Here is a 23539-nt window from a genome sequence, read left to right as displayed (position 1 = left end):
TAGCTTGACTCCCTCTTCTCTGTGGCAGCCCCTCATATATTGGAACACTGCTATCATGTCTCCCCTGGTCCTTCTTTTAATCAAACTACACATACCCAGTTCCATCAACTGTTCTTCATATGTTTTAGCTCCAGTCCCCTAATCCTCTTTACTGCTCTTCTCTGCATTCTTTCTAGAGTCTCAACATCTTTTTTATATTGTGGCAACCAGAACTGGATGCAAATATTCCAAGTGTGGCTTTACCAAGGCCTTATAAAGTGGTATTAACGCTTCCCGTGATCTTGATTCTATCCCTCTGTTGATGCAGCCTAGACCTGCGTTGGCTTTTTTGGCAGCTGCAGCACACGGCTGGCTCCTATTCAAGGGATTGTCTACTGGGACTCCAAAATCCCTCTCAAGGACTGCCTGTAACACTGAAAACTCTGCTCCCAGGGTGACCCCTTTCTCTTCAGGATAAGACACTGAGAAGGAAACAAATGTTTACCTTTAGGATAAGGTACAGCAGAGCCAGCAAGATGCCAAAACTCCACCCGATGGTGCCATCCAATTCCCTAAAGCCAACGAAATATCGAAACCACACAGGGGCAGGAACCACTTTAGAATAGATCTGGCAAAGCTCTTCCAACAGCATATACCAGTAACCCTGTGGGAAACGGCGGAAATGCAACATTAGAAGAAACATTCACGCAATACAGGTGGTCCTTGACTTACGACAGTTCATTTAGTGACTGTTCAAAGTTACAACACTTTAAAAAAATGACATGACCGTTTTTCACTCTTAGAACCGTTGCAGCATCCCCGTGGCCACGTGATCAAAATTCGGGCACTTGGCAACTGACTCTAATTTGGAGGTTTCCATGCAAATCTTGATTTAACGGAGCCACTTGGTGACCAGGCTGTCAAGTACTGTCTAGTATTTGCCAATTGGTCCTGCTGCATGGCCTCATGAGAGTAGAGTAGAGTAGAGTAGAGTAGAGTAGAGTAGAGTAGAGTAGAGTAGAGTAGAGTAGAATAGAATAGAATAGAATAGAATAGAATAGAATAGAATAGAATAGAATACTTTATTGACCAAGTGTGATTGGACACACAAGGAATTTGTCTTGGTGTAAATACTCTCAGTATACATAAAGAAAAGGTACATTCGTTAAGAATCAAGAATCATAACGTACAACACTTAATGATAGTCATAGGGTACAATCAATGATCAAATCATACTAGGAAACAGTCAATATAAATCATAAGGATACAAGCGACAAAGTTACAGTCCTACAGTCACAAGTGGGAGGGGATAGGTGATAAGGAGTGGTGAGAAGATTAACAGTAATAGTAGTGTACACTTTGTAAATAATTGAACAGTGTTGAGGGAATTATTTCTTTAGCAGAGTGATGAGGAATCTGGGAAGCGATGGCACTACTGTCAGCCATCTTGGATTACCTCAGAGCCTTGTTGAATTCTTTATCCAAGGCTTTCTGTCTGCGCCTGGTCTGCCCTAGGTGGTTTTTTAATTTAATAATTAAATTAAATAATTTAATTTAATAATTCTGGCTGCTGCCTCTAAACCAGCAGACCTGGGCTTGGCTGAGCCTCTGGCAGCTCTCTCTCTCTCTCTGGTCTGCTGAGGTGCTGACAATTCCTGATCAGCTTCCCTGGCCGCCATCTTGCAACGGCTGCAACGTCCTGGGGTCATGGGATCACCCTTTGCAACCTTCCCAGCTGGCTTTTGACACGACAAGTCCATGGGGGAAGCCAGATTGGGCTTAACAAGTGTATGATTCACTTAACAACTGCAGTGATTTGCTTAACGACTGTGGCCAAGGAGGACGTAAAACCGAGGCAACATTCACTTAGCCGCCTTAGCGAGGGACATTTGGGGCTCAATTGTGCCCTCCTCTTTTTACAGCAGACTGCTAAGTATTTTCAAGACACAAAATTCAAGAAGCCGCATGTCAAAACGGTCTTTTGGGGGTCTCAATTTAAGTTACCGATGGGGGGAGCCACGGGGGCTAAGATTTGCCTCCCACTGTAAAAGTTTTATCCCCTTTCCAGCACAAAGAACGTAGACCGTTCAAAGTTACAATAGCACTGAAAACAATGACTGATGACCGTTTTTCACACTTACGACCATTGCAGTATCCCAACAATCGTGTGTGATCAAAATTCAGATGCTTGGCCGCTGGCTCGCATTTATGACGGTTGCAGTGTCCTGGGTGGGGTCATGTGATCACCTTTTGCAACCTTCTGGCGAGTGGCAGAGAAGCCAGATTCACTTAACAACCGTAACAAAGGCATGAGCCACTGAATAATTGTGGCAAGGAAAGTCATAAAACCAGGGCAAAACTTTCCTTGACAACTTTCTCACTTAGCAACGGACGTTCTGGACTCAATTGTGGTCGTACGTCAAGGACTCACCAGTACGGCCCCTTTCAAATGCACTCCCCTCACTTTCAAGTCAATATCTGCACCCCTGGAAATGGAGTTTTACAGATTTACAGATTTACAGAGTTGGAAGGGACCTTGTAGGTCACCTAGTCCAAACCCCTGCCCAAGCAGGAGACCCTAAACTATTTCTGACCAATGGCAGTCCAAGTTGGCTACTTTAAGATGGGTGAGACTTCAACTTCCAGAATTCCCCTAGCCAGCGATGGCTGGCTGGGGAATTCTGGGAGTTGAAGTCCCACCTATCTTAAAGTAGCCACATTGAAAAAACAGATTAACAGAGTTGGAATCTTGTAGGTCACCTAGTCCAAGCAGGAGACCCTAAACTATTTCTGACCAATGGCAGTCCAGTCTCTTCTTGAAAGCTTCCAGTGATGAAGCTCCCACCACTTCCAAAGGCAACTTTTGTTCCACGCGTTGATAGATCTCGCTGTCAGAAAATTTCTCCTTATTCCCAGGCTGAATCTTCTCCTAGTTCCAATGAGTTAAGGCAGCAAAACCTGCTCTCATCCAAAGCAGCAGGACAGCTAAATTAAAATCAAATTAAAGACAGCGGTGCCTTTACCTTGGATTTAAGAGACATGATAAAACAAGGCAGCAGGAGAACGGTGCATTTCAGGCTCATGAAGATGAACTTCAAAACGAAATCGGTGATTCCCACAATCCAGAGCACCTCCCAGAAGTTCCAAAAATCCACCTTGGGATTTAAGAGGATCAAGCTTTGAAGAGAAACCATAAAAACAGCAGAGAATTAGGGTCATTGGGACACAAAAACAAGCCTGGAAATGTTAAGAAAAAATACGGACAGTGGAGGAATCCAAATGGGAGGAAAATAAATGGGAGTGCTTGACTTGCAAGAGTTCATTTAGTGACCATCGGAAAATTGTCTTCTATTCCCCCTACCCCCACCCCCGATTATCATTCATTTTTGGCATTTTGGTGGCTTCATCATATACAGGTAGACCTCAACTTGCAAGAGTTCATTTAGTAAAGTTACGACACCACTGAAAAAAGGGGCTTTTTTTGTCACAGTTAGGACCTTGGCAGCATCCCCATGGTTACGTGATCAAAATTCAGATGCTCGGCAACTGACTCGGTATTTATGACGGTTGCAGTGTCCTGAGGTCGTGTGATCTCCTTTTGCGACCTTCTGACAAGCAAACCCAGATTCACCTCACAACCGTGTTGCTAATTTAACAACCATAGGGATTCACTTGACAACTGCGGCAAGAAAGGTCGTAAAACGGTCAAACTCACTTAACAACGGTCTTAGTGAGAGAAATTTAGGGCCCAATTATGATAGCTGTCAAGCGTCTAAAATGTGATCCCATAACTTCAGGGGGGGATGGGATGGAAGGATCATCATCCTCTTTTAACGACCCCAGAATCCCTTGCAGGGTGGAATCAGGCAACTGAATGGAGCTGAGTGCTTACTGGCCAGATGCCCTTCCTGTTGCCAATGCGGAGTTTTATTCAGCAGATATATTCTCAATGCGCTCAGAGACAGAAATATCTGCCTCTACCTGGGATCGAACTCACAGCCTCCTGACTGTGAGGCGAGAGCTCCACCTTTAGGCCACCGCACCACCCTTGGGGGGGGGCGGGGAGGAAACGGAAGGATGAACATCGGAAATTCAGATCTGAATCCTAAGTCCCTCATAAGTAGAGGACGACCTGCACACTGGAAATAGGACAGTTCGCCACGGCCAGTTCGCCACGGCCAACTCGTTGCAGGACAATTGAACAATTCAATGTAATTATTTAAAATAAGTAAGACATTATTTTAATTTTTGTCATTTACATTTCGTTCTGTCCCTCCTTTTGCGTCCTTTCTTTAATGATTCTATTCCTTCATTTCTTTGATATTAGTATAATTCTTGTCCCGCAGAGGGTTGGCCGTGGAGAGTCGGCCATGACGAGTAGGCCATCATAGAACCCTCTACTACATTGGGGATGGCAGGGGAGAGTCCGTCATAAGTCGAGGACTACCTGTACCAATAGGGGGAATTAAGTCTGTGCTGAATTACCTGTAATGAAGCGACTGAGAGTAGAAGGTGTAATAGATGAAAACAGATGACCCCATCAAGAACAGTAGCAACCACATACACCGTAGTCTGGAGCACCTTTCCTGCAAGAGAAGAATTTTAGAAAATGTCGATCAATCGGTAGCGTCACAGGGCTAAACCAAGAGGCAAAGAGAATCACGTGATTCCATTTGACTGGGATGGTAGAAGGACTCCTGCCTTGAGCAGGGGGTTGGACTAGAAGACCTCCAAGGTCCCTTCCAACCCTGTTATTCTGTGATGGTTTTCCGATATAATCCATTTCAATAAAATTCTGAGCTCAACAACAACAAAAAAGACTTTGGAACATTGTACTTCACGATACACAATACGTAAAAGGAAGGACAGAATGAAATGTGAATGGCAAACATTAAAATAATTTTTATTTATTTTAAATAATTAAATAGAATTGTTCAATTGTCCCACAGCGAGTGGTCTCGACTCACAGCCGCAACCAAACCCAAAGTTTCCACTGTTCAGCAAGGCAGTTTATAAGTGATGTTTTGCCCCATTTTACAACCATTTTTTGCCACAGTGGTTGAATCAGTACACTTGTTAAACGAATCACTACGGTTGTTAAGTGAATCGGATCGACTTTGCCTGTCGGAAGCCAGCTGGGAAGTTTACAAGTGGTGATCATGTGTCCCCCAACAGTCATAAGTACATGCCAGTTTCCAAGCATCTGAATTTTGATCACTTGACCATGGGGATGCTGCGACGGTCATAAGTGTGAAAATCAGAGATAATGTTTTTTTCCCCCTGCTGGTACAAGTTTCACATGATCCCCTTTTGCGACCTTTAGACAAACAAAGTCAATGGGGAAATCAGATTTACTTAACAACCGTGTTGTTAATTTAACAACTGCAGTGATTCACTTAACAACTGTGTCAAGAAAGATTGTAAAAAGAAAAGAAACTGACTCAAAAGAAGAAACGCTGCTGTATAGCAACGCAAATGTTGGGCTAAATTGTGGCCATAAATCAATGGTGGTATTTATTAGGTATTTATTAGGTATTTACAATGATACCGACAGACAAACACACACACACACACACACAAACGTATCTAAACTGAAAGAAATAACAGCTTATAATATTTTAAAAAGCTACAGATTATGCAAATTATGATGCTTTTGATTGATTCCTCTGATATTATTCGTATTTATTAATTTTTCTGCCCTGTGCCACTCAGAATGTCGAAAGAGCATAAAAACAGGTTCAAGTGAAATTTAAGTGGCTTTCTCACTGACCAGTTTTCCTTCAAATAAGTAACATAATTCAGATATATTTCAACCTCCCACTTGGTTTTCGTAAATAAGGGAAGACCAACTTTAATAACACGTCCTGTCATATATTATAGGCCATGTTACCAGGGACGGGCTTCAAAAATTTTAAGGCTTCTCTGCCCGGTGGCTGGGTGGGCAGGCCCCTTGGTGGGCGTGGCCTAGTCAGCGTCCTGCACCACGGCAGGGGGCATATTCTGCCCTCCCTGGGCTCATGAGGCTCTCTGGAAGCCGGAAATGGGCCCATATGCAGTCTTCCTGAACTTCCGGGAGGCCTGGTTTTTTGCCCTCCCTGAGCCTCCGCGCAGGCCCTGTACTTACCTCGCACCCAAAACGGGCCGTGTGGGGACTCCTAGGAGGAGAGGGAAGGGGTGGGTGGGGCCAGCCAATGGCGGGATTTGGGGGTTCTCCGAACTGCGCAGAATCTTAGCTAGGGGCTCTCCCGAACCCCTGCAAAGCCCCAGCAGTCCACGCCTGCATGTTATGCTCTAAAGCCGTGATGGCGACCCTATGGCACGCGTGCCACAGGGGGCACACAGAGCCATTTGTGCCAACACGCTAGCTGCAGGCAAACTGACCTCACTGGGCATGCACACGCCTCACAGCTGATTTTCGGCCAGTTTGAGGCCTTTTTCGGCCTCCCAGGGGCTTGAGGAAGGCTTCTGCAGGCCGAAAACTAGCCCCACTTCATCACTTCCAGTTTTTCCGAAAATACCGGAAGTGACAAAACGGGGCTAGTTTTTGGCCTGCAAAGCCTGCAGAAGCCTTCCTCAAGCCTTTGGGAGGCCGAAAAAGGCCTCAAACCGGCCGAAAATCAGCTGTGAGGCGCAGTGCAGGTAAGGGAATGGCGGGGTGGGTGGGGATTACGCGCGCATGCGTAGGGGGCGTGGGGGGGCATGCATTGCCTTCTGGATGCTGGCATGCAAGTGCAAACGTACAAGCGCACGCACAATTTTTGGCACAGGAGCCCAAAAAGGTTAGCCACCACTGCTCTATAGATTTCCAGAAGATGCTGGCTTGTCAGAAAGCACTGAAATTTATATCCCATCTTTACTATTTTTGCAAATAACTCAAGGCAGCAAACAGATCCAACACATCTTCCTCCTCGGATTTTCCCCACAACAACCCTGTGTGGTGCGTTGGACTAAGAGAGCGTTACTGACCCAAATTCACCCAGCCAACTTTCACATCTAAGACAGGACTAGAATTCATGGCCTCCCACTTTCTAGCCTGCTATCTTAACCATTAGAACAATCTGACTCTCTCTCTCTCTCTCATATATAAAATAAAATTAGTTTATTGAAATAAAGGTAGTCCTCGACTTACAACCACAATTGAGCCCAAAGTTTATGTTGCTAAACAAGGCAGTTGTTAAGTGAGTGTTTCCCCATTGTACCTTCCTTGCCACCGTTGTTAGCCATATCATTGAAGTTGAGTGACACAATTGTGAAGTGAATTTGGCTCTTGCGTTGACTTTGCTAGTCAGGAGGTCACAAAAGGGGATCACGTGACCCACTGCAACCATCATAAGTATGAGACAGTTGCCAAGCGTCTGGTTTTTGATCATGCAACCAATGATGCAATGGTCGTAAAAGTGAAATAGTCGTTAAGTCACTTTTTTCAGTGACGTTGCAAGTTTGAACTGTTAATAAATGAACTGTTGTAAATTGAGGACTACCTATAATCCAGTGGTCTGCAGGCATTTAGTCTGAAATTTCTCAGTGTGTTTATCTAAAACGTCCCAGGTCAGTATTTAGAAAAACAAAACATTGTCTTTAAAAGGAAGCCTTAAAAAAGAAACCTATGCTATTTTATAGCCTGGGAGAACAAAAGTGACCACCACACTCTATATTTCTGTCCAGAATTTGTATCGATCTCCGGAGTAAAATGAAGCTTTAAAAATACTTACAACCGTGCTGGAGGAATCGATACTTACTCTTAGGAAAACCTGATTTACAATGGCTTTGTTTGCATACATAAAAGTTGTGAGCAGCCCAATTCCCAGAGAAATTCCTGTTAGGAAAAAAGGGTCAATTATACAAACAAAAAGGGGAAAAGAAAAAAAAAAGAACAAAAGAGAAAAAAACAAAACAAAAAAGGCACCAAACCCAAGTTTCTTTGAAACAAATGGCAAAATTAAGCAAGAAGTACACAACACTCTTTTAAACAAGGAGACAAATACAACTGGCCTTTTTATACACAGGGGCACTGCAGCCCTAAAGTGCAACAAGATCCTAGGCTAATTAATTAATTTGTGAGAATCCCAGTGATGAATAAAGAGCGTTTTTGTAGCTCCCACAACAAAATGGGGAGACCGATAAAAGGAGAATATTTGTAAGGGCTGAAATGAGAAGTCCTCGGTGCTCTCTGGGCTTGGTTGTTTTCTTGCAGACGTTTCTTTACCCAACCAGGTAACACTGTCAGTGCTAGAGGGGAGTGGGGTTTGCAGGGAGGAGGAGGAGGAGGATTGTGGGGTCCTTGGTGCTTCTCTGTGCTCTGGTTGTTTTCTTGCAGATGTTTCTTTATCCAATTAGGTAAATTCATCAGAGCTAATAAGGAGTGGGGTTTTGGTCTCTACATGCCATAAAATGAGAGCAAACCCCACTCTCTACTTGCACTGATGATGTTACCTAGTAGGGCAATGAAACTTCTGCAAGAAAACAGCCAAGGACTCAGAAAGCACTCCTTAGAATGGGACGAGCCCAACACTTCGGGAAAAATACTTGGTAAAGGCTGGCTTGGAGATGCCGTGTTTTGACTGCGATATTTCCAATCTAACCAGTTCTCCACCTTATTCCTCCCTATCTCCCGGCACCATTATGCAATAAAAACGTAGTACAAAATGCAGGGGACGGAGCAGAAACTCAAATTAGAACAGCCTGTACTCCTTAAATCAAAGCAGTGTAATTAGAGCAAATGGCAACGTATCCGTGAAATTTTTCATATAGTTTATGTAATAGAACCGCATTCATTCTGACAGCATGACCTCAAATCTTTCCTGTGCAGCTTCACCTGGCTTTTTTTTAAAAAAAAAAATTGGGCATTTGTTTGTCAATTTGGGTGTCTCTATGCATTCAGTGTAGCATCGCAAGTGCCGGAAAGGTGTATTTTATAGCAGTGTTTTCCAACGGCGGCAACTGTTAAGACGTGTGGACTTCAACTCCCAGAATTCTTCAGCCAGCCAGCTGGAGAATTCTGGGAGTTGAAGTCCACACGTCTTAACAGTTGCTGCCACTGGAAAAAAACACTGTTCTTTAGTGTTCTCCTTGAAGGAAATCAGAATATTTTGACACAGCAGGCCATCTACACCCTAACTTTGAGCTGAGAGCCCCTGTGTATATGGCAACAAAAGGACAAATTTAAAAAAAATCCTAGATTTTTTCCCCCCATTAGCAATGTTTTTCTACTGGAGGCACAGAACATAAAACAGAGGTGGAAAGGTTAGAAATGGCATTTTAAAAAAAAGATGGATCCCCTGTTCCCTTTCAAATGGGGAAACTGAACTCCAAGATGAAGCTTAAGAACCAAAAATCCAAATCTGGGAAGCCATGCCCCAAAGAGGGACTGGAAGCCATCCGTTCCTCCCTTTTGCTGGGGGGAACTGAAAATGGAATATACATTAAAAATAAAAAAATAACTGTGTTTCTTGCTACAGATAGTCCTCAACTTACAATCATTTGTTTAATGACTGTTCAAAGTTACAATGGCACCTGTTGTGGTTCGCCGGCAGCTTGTGCAGACAGCAGAGGAATCGGACAGTGGGGAAGAACGGGGGCCAGTCCGGGAGTCTGGAGAGGACTCGGACGAGGGTCCTGCATCCGATGCAGAGAGGGGGCCAGGACCATCTGGGAGTGGGGTGCTGACTCCGGAGCCTTCGGAGTCTGGCAGCAGTGAGGCAGAGGAGCAAGGGGAGCCTGTTCCCAGTGCGTGAGTGCACAGAGCTGCTAGAAGGCGAGAGCAGCTGAGACAAAAGGGGCGACTTGGGAGTAAGACTGGGAGGTGTTTGCCCCTCCCATAAGGAATAAAAGTCAGACTTCAATGATGAACACTTTGCAGGAAGCAAAGTCGTTCGCTCTGTTCGGATTCAACCTTGAAGCTCTGTATGTGGACTTTGTACTTCGGTTGGTTTTTTATAGTTCATTTGGCACTTTAGTTGTTGGCAGCAATTCAAAGGAGAGAAAGGTGGGTGCTTATCTCGAGGGACTGTTTGGGACTCATTACCGGCTGGGAATGAACATAATTCCCAGCATTGAAATAAAATAAAAGTTGTTTTAACTAAGCGTGTACTTAATTACAGTCGCAGGAAGCCTTGGTCAGAACAGGCCCTGACTCCGCTTGTCCCTGGGACCAGAGGTGGTATTCAGCAGGTTCAGACCAGTTCTGGAGAACTGGTAGCGGAAATTTTGAGTAGTTTGGAGAACCGGCCAACCCACCTCTGACTGGCCTCGCCCCCATCTATTCTCTGCCTCCTGAGTCCCAGCTGATCGCCTGGGTCTTCTTTTGTTGCCCTGCACAGGACAACGGAACTGGAAGACAGGTTAGTGGGGTGAGGAGGGAATAGGATTTTGAAGTATCCTCCCCCTGTCATGCCCATCAAGCCACATCCGCAGAACTGGCAGTAGAAAAATTTGAATCCTACCACTGCCTGGTGACATTGCATATGAGTCAGCGGCCCAACAACTGAATTTTGATCATGCGATCATGGGGAGTTGCAAGTGTGTGAAACGGTCACTTTAGGGTATTGTTGCAACTTTGAACAGTCACTAAGCGATCGGTTGTGACTACCTATAGTTCGCATTAGGCCTCAAGCCCAAAATACTACAGGCAGTCCTCAGGACCACAACTGAGCCAAAATTTATGTTGCTAAGTGAGAAATTTGTTAAGTGAGTTTTGCCCCATTTTACGACCTCTCTTGCCACATTTGTTAAGTGAATCACTGCAGTTGCTCAGTGAGTCACATGGTTGTTAAGTGAATCTGGCTTCCCCATTGACTTTTGCTTGTCGGGAGGTCGCAAAAGGGGATCACGTGACCCTGGAACGCTGCAACCATCATAAATATGAATCAGTTGTCAAGCATCCAAATGTCAATCACATCCCTAGAAATGCTGCAATGGCCATAAGTGTGGAAAATAATCATAAGTCACTTTTTTCAGTACTGTTATAGCTTCGAACGGTCAGTAAACAAACTGCTGTAAGTTGAGGACTACCTGCATAAAATAAGATTCAGGTAGTCCTTAATTTACAACCATTGAGCCTGGAATTATGGTCGTAAGTTATGCCAATCCTTATGCAGGTCAACACTTCTCCACTCCTGATTTTATGATATATATTTTTTGTGGTGGTGGTTAAGCAATGACAATGGTCATAAAGTAAACCCACTGCCTGCAAAGGGAATTTTTTTGCTGGAAACACTGCAAAATACTGGCAAAAAAATATGCCAATTGTGATCACCTGACTGCAGGATCCTGCGGATGGGGGATGGGCACCAAGCACCCAAAATGCACCCAAAGCCCGTGAATCTGAGGAAGTCTGTCATAACTTCCAACAGTCACTAAGCAATTGGTTATAAGTCAAGAACTACCTAGATTGAGGCTCTTTTAAAGGTTAAAAAAAGCGTTTAAATCCATGTCTAATTTTAAAGTGAGTTACTGGCCCTTGAGGTTGAAAAAACATAATTCAAAGCATTAGGGAGGTCTCGGAAGCCCAAATCGCATATCAAAATTATGAAAATCAAGTGGGGGAAAGAAAAGATGGAAATTGAATTGGCGTGCTTCCTTTGTACAGGATGTCGAATTTAGCTGAGTTTCCCACCGGGGTTTTTTTTTTAGGGTCCAAAACTTCTGGTCTTGAAGTCCAGACTGATCCATACCCAACTCATTCATCACTACTTTCAAATACACTTTAAAAAAAAAAAACCTTGATGTTTCCAAAACACCCACAGGTTGATACACTACCAATGATATGTTGCACGATAATTTTGATGGACAAAATCAAGATGTAAGGGATGCTCCTGTGTAACCACTGAAGGAGGTATTTGAATTCCGAGAGAGAGCTGTCTCTTTGTTCCTCCGTGGCTGAACCACCAGAGTGGCCACTTCGGGCTTCGCCAGGGGTTTGGCCATGTGGCCAACTCTGAGTCCCCAACCGCGGATGTTGCCGGGAGCCAGCATTGGCCTCTGGCTCCCCGACCGCTGAGGTCATTTGGATGTGAACGTCCCCTGCATGCTGGCAAGGTTCCTCTCCGGGAGACCTCGTGGCGTGAGGGCCCTGGCAGGTGGGGCTGTGACTGTGGCCATTGTTGAGTCCGGTGTGCCGAACGTTCGGGGTGGACTGCATGGTACGGAACGGACTTGCTTCCGAGATCTGGATTGGGGTGTGATGATTCCTAAAAGGAAGGAAGAAACGGTCAGAAGAGAACCAGCATCGATTAGGAATGAAAGGTCTACCACTGCGTTTCCCCGAAAATAAGCCCTAGCGTGTTTTTTCGCCACGTGCGCATCATATGTATATGATGATATATGAGCCTCTGTGGCACAGTGGTTAGAGTGCAGTATTGCAAGCTACTTCTGCTGCAGCCAGCTGCCTACAATTTGGCAGTTCAAATCCGACCAGGCTCAAGGTTGACTCAGCCTTCCATCCTTCCAAGGTGGGAAAATGAGGACCCAAATTGTTGGGGGCAAGAGGCTGACTCTTAGAGAGGGCTGTAAAGCACTATAAAGCGGTATATTAGTCTAAGGACTAAGGCAGGGGTGTCAAACTCAATTTCATTGAGGGCCACATCAGGGTTGTTTGACCTCAGGAGGGCTGGGGGGGGGGGGGCTGACCAGCATGACATCACTTACCAGGACCGCCTGTGGTGGCCCGAGTGCCATGAAACGGGCTCCTGGATCCCATTTTCAGCCGTGACGGCCTCCTGCAGCCCTCTGCCAGTGAAAATGGAGCTGGCAGAGGGCTGCAAGACTGTTGTAGCCACAAACGGAGCCTTTGACGGCCACGCGTGGCCCTCCCGAGCTCTGTTTTCACTGGCAGAGCCACCACGAGCTGGTCCTTTGCTGTTTCCAAGGTAGCCCCATGGGCCAGATCCAAGCACCTTACAGGCTGCATCTGGCCCAAAGGCCTTGAGTTTGATACAAGCCCTACCCACAAAATAATTCCTAATTAAGCACCGTGAGCATACTGCCTTACCTCAGGGCTCCCACAGCTAGGCCATCCATGCCTCGACAATTGCCTTGCAGTGGTAGCACCAGCCACGTGTAGCAGGAGCCCACGTGGCCAGCGGCGCACTTCTGCTTGCTCACAGCCGCAACAGAGCAGGAGGCTGAACGATGTGCTAGGGCATGGATGGCCTGGTTTTGGGAGCCCTGCAGTAAGCAAGTGTGGGGCATGTGAGGCAGCTCTACCCCTTCCCACCTCCCTCGCAGCCGCGGCGCCAATGGATCACTCAGCCTGCTGCCCAAATGTGAACAAGCAGAAGAAGTGGTCCTCCCGTACATGGGGGAAAAAATAAGACAACCCCCCCCCCTGAAAATAAGCTCTAGTGCTTATTTCAGGGCCCAAAAGAAAATAAGTGCTTATTTCAGGGCCCAAAAGAAAATAAGACTGGGTCTTATTTTGGGGGAAACACAGTAGTAACAGGCTGTCCTCGACTTACAACTATTTATTTAGTTACCATCCCAAGTTACAACGGCACTGAGTAAAGTGACTTGGAACAGTTTTTCACATGGCAACTGTCACAACCTCCCCATGGTCACATGGTCAAAATTTGGGCCCTTAGCAACCGGCATGTATTTAGGAACTCTCCCAAAGTCACGTGATCCCTTTTTGCAACCTTCTGACAAGCAAAGTGAAGGGGGGGGGGAGGGAAGACAGCTTCGCTTAACGACCGCCTAATTCACTGAACTACTGCAGTGTTTTACTTAACAACGGCAGCAAAAAAAAATAAATCACAAAACGGAGCCAAACTCACTTAACAACCAATTGCCTTGCTTAGCAACAGAAATTCGGGGCTCAGTTGAGATCATAAGTCAAGGACTATCTGTAGTCATGTAGGTGTGTGTGTGTGTGGGTTTGATCAAGGGAAGTTTTCTGCCAACCTAGCAGTTCGAAAGCATGTAGAAAAAGCAAGTAGAAAAATAGGAGCCACTTTGATGGGAAGGGAACAGCGTTCCGTGCGCCTTCGAAGGCATTTTAGTCATGCCGGCCACATGACCATGGAGACGTCTTCGGACAGCGCTGGCTCTTCGGCCTTGAAACAGAAATGAGCACTACACCCTAGAGCAGGGGTGTCCAACCTTGGCAACTTTAAGACTTGTGGACTTCAACTCCCAGAATTCCTCAGCCAGCTTTGCTGGCTGAGGAATTCTGGGAGTTGAAGTCCACAAGTCTTAAAGTTGCCAAGGTTGGACACCCCTGCCCTAGAGCCAGAAATGAGTAGCATGGATGCACGAGGGGAACCTTTACCTGTACCTTTTTCGGGCTTGGAGAATGACCAGGCCGATATCTTTCATGCGCTGCAATGCTTGGCAAGCATGCTGGAGTGAACTAATTGTCTTCTGCAAAGCCTCACACCCCTTTCGCTCCTCTTTTATACTCTAGGGGAGGGGCCATTCACTGTCCACCTGTGGCTTTACTCTCCAATCGGCCCTTGTTCCTCAGCTGTTCCCTTCTGGCAACTCTGTGCATGCTCACACTGGGAATGTTCATTTTCTTCTGTGGCTCCAAGAGTCCAGATAGATCTGGTCTTACCCAATCTATCTGGACTCTGGGAGCCACAGAGAGGAAAATGAACATTGGCTTACCTGAATGTTCGTTTTCTTCTGTGGCGTAGAGCAGGGGTCCCCAACCACCGGGCCGCGGAACAACTCCTACCGGGCCGCTGGCTTGCTGGGCGCCGCCATCTTTTTTTTGATGAAAAGTGCTTCCGGTGAGCTTTTCCAGGTAGAAAGCTCACCGGAAGCACGCTTTCATAAAAAAGATGGCGGCGCCAGCGCTCCGGTGAGCTTTTCCAGGTAGAAAGCTCACCGAAGCACGTTTTCATCAAAAAGATGGCGGCGCCAGCACTTCGTTAGCTTTTCCGGTAGAAAGCCATTTCTACCCGGAAAAGCTCACCGAGCGCTGGCGCCGCCATCTTTTTATGAAAACGTGCTTCCGTGAGGTCACCGGAAGCACTTTTTCATCAAAAAAGATGGCGGCGCCCAGCTGATGCCGGTACCGGGGCGTGGCGCCCAGCTGATGCCAGTACCGGGCCGCGACGTAAAAAAAGGTTGGGGATCACTGGCGTAGAGAGTCCAGCCCCACCCTGGTTGGTCTGGTCTGGGTGTGGGTTGGTGGGGAGCAATAATGTGTTTTCTTTTTTATCTCGCACCTCCAGAATCATGTCCAGTCTGCCAAGTGCTTCGTCAAAAGCCAGGGCGTGGCTGGCCCCGGCGCAAGGCAGAGCTTCAGTTTTAACGCAGACTCAGTCCACCAGAGCAGGGTGGGGCTGGACTCTCTACGCCACAGAAGATCAGATCAGATCTATCTGAACTCTCGGAGCCACAGATAGGAAAACAGGCTCTAGCTATTCTTCTGCTTCACTGAAGTCCGACTCCGAAGGCAACTGATATCTGTCGGACGGCCCTGGTCCCATCACTGCCTCCAACACAGAGCACTTGTCAGAGCCTCTTCAGGCCACAACAACTTATCAACTGCAGTGATTCACTTCACAACCAGGGCAAGAAAAGTCGCAAACCAGGGCTAGAACTCACTTAACAAATGTCTCACTTAGCAACCGAAGTTTTGGGCTCAACTGAGGAAATTGGCAGGTGGGAACCTATTACCAAGAGAATTCTTGCAATTCTCTAACCTGGGTTTTCATGTGGGGCTTTTGTTCTTATTGTTCGGCTTATGGGACATTGCAATCACCAAAGCAACTTTTACCAGCTGGAACCCCCAGCTTTTAATGCAGAGATAAAACTCTGGAAATTGCCTGAAGCCCATTAAACCAGGGGTCTCCAGGCTTGGTAACGTTAAGACTTGTGGACTTCAACTCCCAGAATTCCTCAGTCAGCTTCACTGGCTGAGGAGTTCTGGGAGTTGAAGTCCACAAGTCTTAAAGTTACCAAGGCTGGAGACCTCTGCATTAAACAGCTTTTTATTTTGGCATTTACCACCTTTGAATTAGGATCTGTTTTGCCTACAGAAATTTATACACCGTGAAGCAAAGATTCTGGAAAGCAGCCAAGGTTGGCAAAGCCAAGTTCACCCCCTTAAGTGGCCATAAAGGACATTAAGTGACAATACCCCTGGTTGGCTGATCCTCTGATATTCAGAGCAGAAAAAGGAGGGGAGACGAATTCCCCCGGGAGAAAGGCATAGAAGTAAGGATAAATATGTAAAGAAGAAAACCAGTCCAACAGGCTAGTGTTTGTTTTTGTAAATCCAAGATTTCCAGGGAAAGAGGGGGAAGGGACAAGCAAGAAGTCCTCGAGAAAGCAACAGCATAGAATCACACAGCTGGGATCTTGGAGGTCTTCTAGTCCAACCCACTGCCCAAGGCAGGAGTTCTTATTATATTCTGGACAAAGGAATGTCTGGTAATTTTCTGAATGATCCTGTTCATACTATAACTATCACAAACTATGTGATGTGGCTTTGATTAGGATTTATTTAATAAGCCACACCTGGGTGAATTCACACAGCACAGGAAGACATCAATTAAGGTTTATAAACCACAATCAGCAAGCCCTGTAGGGAAGGGGGAACACGCCAACATGATAAAATGAGGCATCCTTTCCACCTAAATCAGATAAATTCCTGGAGAACCAAATGAACAAAATCAAGTTTCCAGGCTCTGCAAGTGCATTGTAGACGATTTGGAGCTATCCAGGTCTTTTGCACTATAACTCGGATGATTTCGAGAAAATAGCAAAGGACTTTTCCCCAAATCTACATTTTAAATGACAGGATTACTGGAAAAATGGCATTTCATAAGTTGGGAGGTGGCCAGCCACTGATTTCTTTACCCTCCCCTGCAAATGAGAGGGTGAGGACATTGGCCACCTATTTTAGGAAGGCAGCTGGTAACAGATAGTCCTTGATTTACAATCACAATTGAGCTGAAAATTTCCACTGCTAAGCAAGACAGTTGTTATGAATTTTGCCCCATTTTACAACATGTTTTGCCTGATGTGCTGGCGTGCTGTTCCACGGGCTCGCATTGCAAAGCACACTGTCCACCTGCTTGAGCAGGTGGGCTAGAATAGGGGTCGCCAACCTTTTGGACCTCAGGGACCACCAAACTCGTAATTTTAAACCCCAGTACCGCTAACTGGTTCTGTGGGCATGGCCTAATTTGTGGGTGTGGCTTGGTGGTCATGTGACTGGCTGGGCATGGTTTGTATGTAACTATTATAAATATTTATATTGAATTTTTTTTTTTTAAAAAAGAGCAACTTTTACCCAAAATCAGGCAAAGCAGGCAGGCAGATTGAGTTGCTCACATAATCACAGATTCATTCAGATATCTATCTGCCATCAGCTAGCTCAGTCTGTCAAAAATTTGCTTGCAAACAAACTCACAAAATTAACTCACAACACACCATGTACGTAAATATTGAATTTTTTATATAAAAAAGAGAAATTTTTACCCAAAATCAAGCAAAGCAGGCAGGCAGATTGAGTTGCTCACAGAATCATTCAGTGACCTATCTATCTGCCATCGGCTAGCTCAGTCTCTCAAATTTGCATGCTGTGAGTCTGCACTGAATAACAGAACCTTCAGTCCTAAGGGAGGTTCGGCTGTGCTTAAAAGCAGAGTCGAACATCTAAAGATTAGCTAGAAAGCAAGAAATCCAACTATTTCCTGCTTCCTAACTAATATAAATCTCCCAGCACAGCAGAACAGCTGATGGTTGGAAAAATAGCAATTTAGCAGGCAAGTTTGCCGGGTAAGGAGTGAGTGGGTGGGGAGGGTTCCCGCGGGCCATGTGGGTGGCACTGGGGGTGAGATTTCTCTGTGGCCCACCAAAATTTTCTCGCGGCCCACCAGTTGCCGACCACTGGACTAGAAGACCACAAAGGTCCCTTCCAACTCTGTTACTCATTAAGTGAATCACTGCAGTTGTTCAGTTAGTAACACGGTTGTTAAGTGAATCTGGCTTCCCCACTGAGTTTGCTTGGCAGAAAGGTTACCAAAAAGTGATCACATGATCCCAGGATACTGCAACCATCTTAAAATACATGTCAGTTACCAACCGCCTGAATTTTGATCACGCAACCACAGGGACAGTGCAGCAATAGTAATTGTGATAAACAGTCACTTTTTTCAGTGTTGTAGTAATTTCAAACATTTACTAAACAAGTAGTTGTAAACCAAGAATTACCTGTATTCAGCCCAGTTTTACACAATCAATAAAGCACTTCAGGAGAAGTAAATTAAACAAAGTTGTTTTTTTTTTGAGAAAGGGATTAGTCACTGCTCTTAGATTATATTAGATTAACAAAGTTAGAAGGGACTTTGTAGGTTATCTAGTCCAACCCTACACCATTTCTGATAAACGACAGTACAGCCTCTTCTTGAAAGCCTCCAGTGATGAAGCTCCCACAACTTCTAAAGGCAACTTCTGTTCCAATGGCTGATTGTTCTGTCAGAAAATTTCTCCTTATTTCTAGGTTGAATCTCTCCTTGATCAGTTTCCACCCATTATTTCTTGTCTGGCCTTTGGGTGCTTTGGAAATTGTGACAAGCAGAACACCTAACAATAGTAATTCTCTGTATCCCCTTCAGTGCTACGACTCAGTCCCCAATCCTGTTTGAAAGGCAGGGCATGACTGGCGCAACCAGAGCAGCAGGAACTACAATACCCCTAAGTATGGGCAGAGCCCAGGCAGCTCCTGCCACAAAATCCCTCTTCCCAAAATGCAATGTTGGGCCGATACTTCTCTTTCACTCCTCTGAAGTAATTAGAATATCAAGTCAATTCAAAAATCAGGCCTCATTGAGGCCAGTTCCTGGTCATTTCAAGGACATGGCTGGACACATTAATGGGTGGTGAGTGGGTGGCTGATGACTTCCATGAGGGCTAGGGGATTTCCCAGTTTAGACCAGTGTTTCCCAGCCTTGGCCTCTTTAAGAAAAGTGGAATTCAACTCCCAGGATCCCCTAGCAGAATGCTTTAAGAAGGCTGGCCTTCGACTCCCAGAATTCCCCAGACAGTGTACTTTAAGATGGGTGGACTACAATTCCCAGAATTCCCTGGCCAACAAGCTTTTAAGATGAGCGGACAACAACTCCCAGAATTCCCCAGCCAACATGCTTTAAAGGTGGACTTCAATTCCCATAATTCCCCAGCCAGCCTGCTTTAAGATGGGTGGACTACAACTCCAGAATTGCCCAGCCATGGGGGAGGGGGGGGCTGTGGAATTATGGGAGTTGAAGTCCACCCATCTTAAAGGGGCCAAGATGGGAAAACCCAGGTTTAGATTACAGTGGGATTACCTGGTGGCCTCCCATCCGTCCACTCTTTCTTAACTTCTGCATATATATCTGCCCAACTCTTCCCCACTCCTCGCTCCCCCGCCAAGGGGATGATGGGAGTTGTTGTCTCCAAGCGGCCGGGATGGGAGGGGGGACGCAAGAGGCAGCCGAAGCCTCGGACTAGAGGCCCTTCCCGCCCGGTAAGTCCCCGCCACCCACCTCTCATAGCGGGCCGGAGTTTCATGGCGAGGCCTGTCCGGGAGGCCCGAGCCTCGCCTCCACCGCCATGGCAGCCGCGGGGGCGGCCGACCAAGCGCCAGTCTCCGACGGAGAGACCGACCGAGAGAAGGAGCGAGCGACGACCAGCTGCCTCCGACTACCGGCTCCGTGGAAGAAGAGGAGTGGCCACGCCGGCCGCAGGAGGAGGAAAACAGGCCTAGAAAAGTGGTCGCCACGGCAACAGGGGCGGCGCTGCGGTGGGGGTGGGGCCTGGGGCGTCGCCGAGGGGGGCGGAGCTAGGGACGTCGTCGCGGAAAGGAAGCGCGCGGGGGGGGCGTTACCGCAGGAGACGGAGCTAGTGGCGTAGACACGGTAGGGCGGCGCTGGGGGGCGTTACCATGGGGAGGAGGAGCTGGGGACGTAATTACGTGGGGGCGGGGCTGAGGGCGGTTCCGTAGAGGGGTAGGGCTCGATCCCTGCTGAGCTGTAGCTGCTGGGGCCCCGTTGGTGGAAAGTAATTAATTTAGAATAGAATAGAATAGAATAGAATAGAATAGAATACTTTATTGGCCAAGTGTGATTGTCTTCATTAATCATTAAGTAATTAATGATCCCCAGAGACTTTATAAGTTCACCAATACAGGTGGTCCTCGACTTACAACCCGTTCCTTTAGTGACCATTGGAAGTTGGAACAGCACTGAAAAAAAGTGATTTATCACCATTTTCACACTTATGACCGTTGCAGCATTCCCACGGTCACGTGATCAAAATGTGGGCACGTGGCGTGTATTTAAGACAGTTGCAGGATCCCGGGGTCATGTGACCACCTTTCCTTCCAGTCTCCAGTAAGCAATGCCTGCTGCAGACAACGGATTTGCTTAACGACCACTGGGATTTGCTTAACAGCCACCACATGGAAAACAAAGCACATATGAGCTAGATAGTTGCAACACTAGAATTGAAAGATCAGAATAAATTAGAATAGTGTAAAGTACAGAATAAATTTAACATATGGAGGGACATGAAAGGAAGTTCATAAAAGTGAAATTAGAATTTCAAATGGAAAAAAAGAGGTATAAGAATAAGATTTATAATGGTACAAAGTCTAAATGTGTATGTGTATGTGTATGTGTATGTGTATGTGTATGTATATATATGTATATATATGTATATATGTATATATGTATATATATATATATATATATATATTTGTTTTCTGAGGTTCTTGCGGGTATTTGTATGTGTATCTTTGGTTATTCGGGTTTTCTCCCGCGTAAGATTGGAAGTATCTAGGCAACGTTTCGATGAAGTCTCATTCATCATCTTCAGGCTTTTGTCTTCGGCTCTGTGCTTCTCAGAGTAAGTCTGTAAGAGTAAGTTACTCTGAGAAGCACAGAGCCGAAGACACACACACACACATATATATATGTAATGGTATTCAGCTTTGAGTATTTTCCCACGTCATTATAGTTGTGCTTTTAAAGTTGTAGCAATGTTTCGGCAGAATCTCATCTGCCATCATCAGGCTTCTGTGTATGTATGTATATATATATATATATATATGGTTATTCGGGTTTTCTCCTGCGTAAAATTGGAAGTATCTAGGCGACGTTTCGATGAAGTCTCATTCATCATCTTCAGGCTTGTGTCTTCGGCTTTGTGCTTCTCGGAGTAATGTGAGCTTGCAGCTGCCTCCTCCTTTTAACTGCCAGTGGGGGTGTGACTTGATTGGGTAGGGGCTTGGCTGTGCTTTGATTGGCTGGGGGTGTGTTCTCATTGGTTGGGGGTTTGGCTGTGTTCTGATTGGCTGGGGGTGTGTTCTGTTCAGGTGGGGGCTTGGTTGTGCTCAGGCTAGTCTTAGTTGCTGGGGGATCTGAGCTGGTGACTGTGATCCTGCTCCTTGGCCTCGCGTTCGTGGTCATGCCACATCTTCATGGTGGGCGTCAGTTCACTTCATGCATGGGTTGGAGGGATTTGAAGCGGGCAGTGATGCAGCTGCGGTACGGCTTCTGGTCCGTGGTCGTGTATCATCTTCTGTGTGGGTGTGAGTCTGTTTTCTACATGGAAGTGTGGTGGTAGCATCTTGTGTGGCCCTCGTGCGTGTGGGTCTGGTGTCATTCTTCATGTTAGGTACTCGTTTGTTCATGAGGGCGGGTTTCCAAATGGCTGGTAGGCGGGAGGTATCATCTCGTTTATTCACGCTGTGTGGGCGTTTTTCTATCTCTATGGCTTTTCTGATTATTCTGTTGTTGAAGTGTTCGGTTTTGTCGATAGTTGTGGTATTTTTAAAGTCAATCTCATGTCCTGTGGCTTTGAGGTGTTGGACCAGGGAAGAGGTCGGTTCTTCTTTTTTGATTGAATTCTTGTGTTCTTCAATGCGTACACTTATTCTTCTGTTAGTTTGTCCGATGTATGTGGTGGGACAGGCGGTGCAAGGGATTTCGTATACTCCTTGGTTTTCTAACTCGATTTTGTCTTTAGGGTTTCTTAGGATGGTGGATATTTTTCTGTTTGTGCAGAATGCTGTTTTAATGTTGTGTTTTTGGAGGATCTTGCTGATTTTGTCTGTAGTGCCTTTTATATATGGGAGGAGGGCTTTGCCGTTCTCTTGTTCTCTGTCTTGGATTTCAGTTGGGGTTTCTTTTTGGATTAGGTGGGTAATCTTCTTTCTTTGGAATCCATTGGCTGTTAGTACATTAGTGAGAGTGTGTAATTCGGTTTTTAGGTGTTGTTTGTCGGCTAAGCATTTTATTCTGGAGATGAGTGTCTCGGCTATGGAATTGATCGAAACATCGCCTAGATACTTCCAATTCTACGCGGGAGAAAACCCGAATAACCAAAGATCCACATACAAATACCCACGAAAACCTCAGAAAACAAATATTGCACCTCTACGGGGAGGAAACCCACCATCTGACCAGGACTTATGAAAAACTTGAAGTCCAAAGAGCTTCCATTTTATGTGACCTTGCATTCCTATGCAACTGCCAAGATCAAAATTTAATCCCCATAAGCTTCCAATTGAAATTCCACACCAACACAGCAGCCACCAAACGCATCCTAAAAAGAACAGAATTGGCCCTAATTAGAAATGAACTTCACACAAAAAGATTCCTCCTAGACCAAATAAACAAAGATCTCCTCACACTTCACCTCAGACTCAGCAACAAGATTCACCCCGCACTTTGGGACAAATCCAAACAACTCGCTGTCTGGAGAGCCGAAACACAGACCACCCTCAAGACAAACACCAACAAACTCAGAAAACTACAACAACGCCAGAAACAAACTCCTCCCCCCTCACAGCCACACATGAAACAAACAGTGCACAACATCTCAGACAAGATCCTCACTGAAGCCGAAACCAATGTCCTTTCGAAAGGATTCAACTTTGCTGTCGCTCCCAAACACATCCCCACAGAAACCATCATATGCGGAGTTGAAACCAGTCTGACCAAAACCAACCCTGATGATGCTAATAGAATCAGACTCGAAATCACCAACATCCTCTGCACTAGCAAACCGCCCAAAAGCAACTTATCCAAAGAAGAACAAACTGCACTACTTAACCTGAAAGAAGACACCAGCATAATAATCCTACCAGCAGACAAGGGCAACGCGACAGTGGTTATGAACACATCTGACTACCAAACCAAGTTAACCAACCTACTCCTAGACCCCACATACAAACCCCTAAACACAGACCCCACCACCTACCTAGAAAAAACCACCAGATCCAAAATAAAAGCCTCCCCCATCAGTGAAGAAATCCAGCAAAGAATCATACCCAGAGAGAAAATCATCCAGATGCCCTAAGCTTTATGGTCTCCCCAAGATACACAAAGAAGGAACTCCACTTAGACCAATAGTCAGCTCCATAGGCTCACCTCTACAAAACCTAGCCAAATTTCTCGCCAAACAACTACAGCCCTATGCAGAATCCATCAACTCACACGTAAGAAACTCATTCCAGTTCATCGAGATCATAAAGAAACAAAACTTACAACCCAGCGACCTACTAGTGAGCTTTGATGTCATATCCCTCTTCACCCAAATGAAGCCTTGACAGTCATCCAAAACA

At 45.9% G+C, this 23539-nt stretch overlaps 1 protein-coding gene across 1 annotated transcript in view; it reads right to left on the bottom strand.

Annotated features, from left to right (window-relative positions):
* Positions 1 to 19631, bottom strand: part of RNFT1 (ring finger protein, transmembrane 1) — a 30313-nt gene extending 10682 nt beyond the window's left edge. The window contains exons 1-6 of the mRNA XM_087956335.1: positions 19458 to 19631; positions 11737 to 12167; positions 7719 to 7795; positions 4465 to 4565; positions 3003 to 3156; positions 485 to 643 (exon numbers count right to left, since the gene is read on the bottom strand). Of these exons, the coding sequence (XP_087812461.1) occupies positions 485 to 643; positions 3003 to 3156; positions 4465 to 4565; positions 7719 to 7795; positions 11737 to 12118 (873 nt within the window). The 5' untranslated portion in view covers positions 12119 to 12167; positions 19458 to 19631. The remainder of the gene's footprint in view (positions 1 to 484; positions 644 to 3002; positions 3157 to 4464; positions 4566 to 7718; positions 7796 to 11736; positions 12168 to 19457) is intronic.
* Positions 19632 to 23539: the final 3908 nt, after the last annotated feature.

The sequence above is a fragment of the Notechis scutatus genome, chromosome 1 (genome assembly GCF_049901735.1).
Source record: "Notechis scutatus isolate UNSWTSFEM ecotype Mainland chromosome 1, rNotScu1.2, whole genome shotgun sequence".
In the NCBI taxonomy this organism is placed as follows: domain Eukaryota; kingdom Metazoa; phylum Chordata; class Lepidosauria; order Squamata; family Elapidae; genus Notechis; species Notechis scutatus.
The sequence above is the reverse complement of the archived record's forward strand: the minus strand, read 5'-3'. Positions and strand labels throughout refer to the sequence as shown.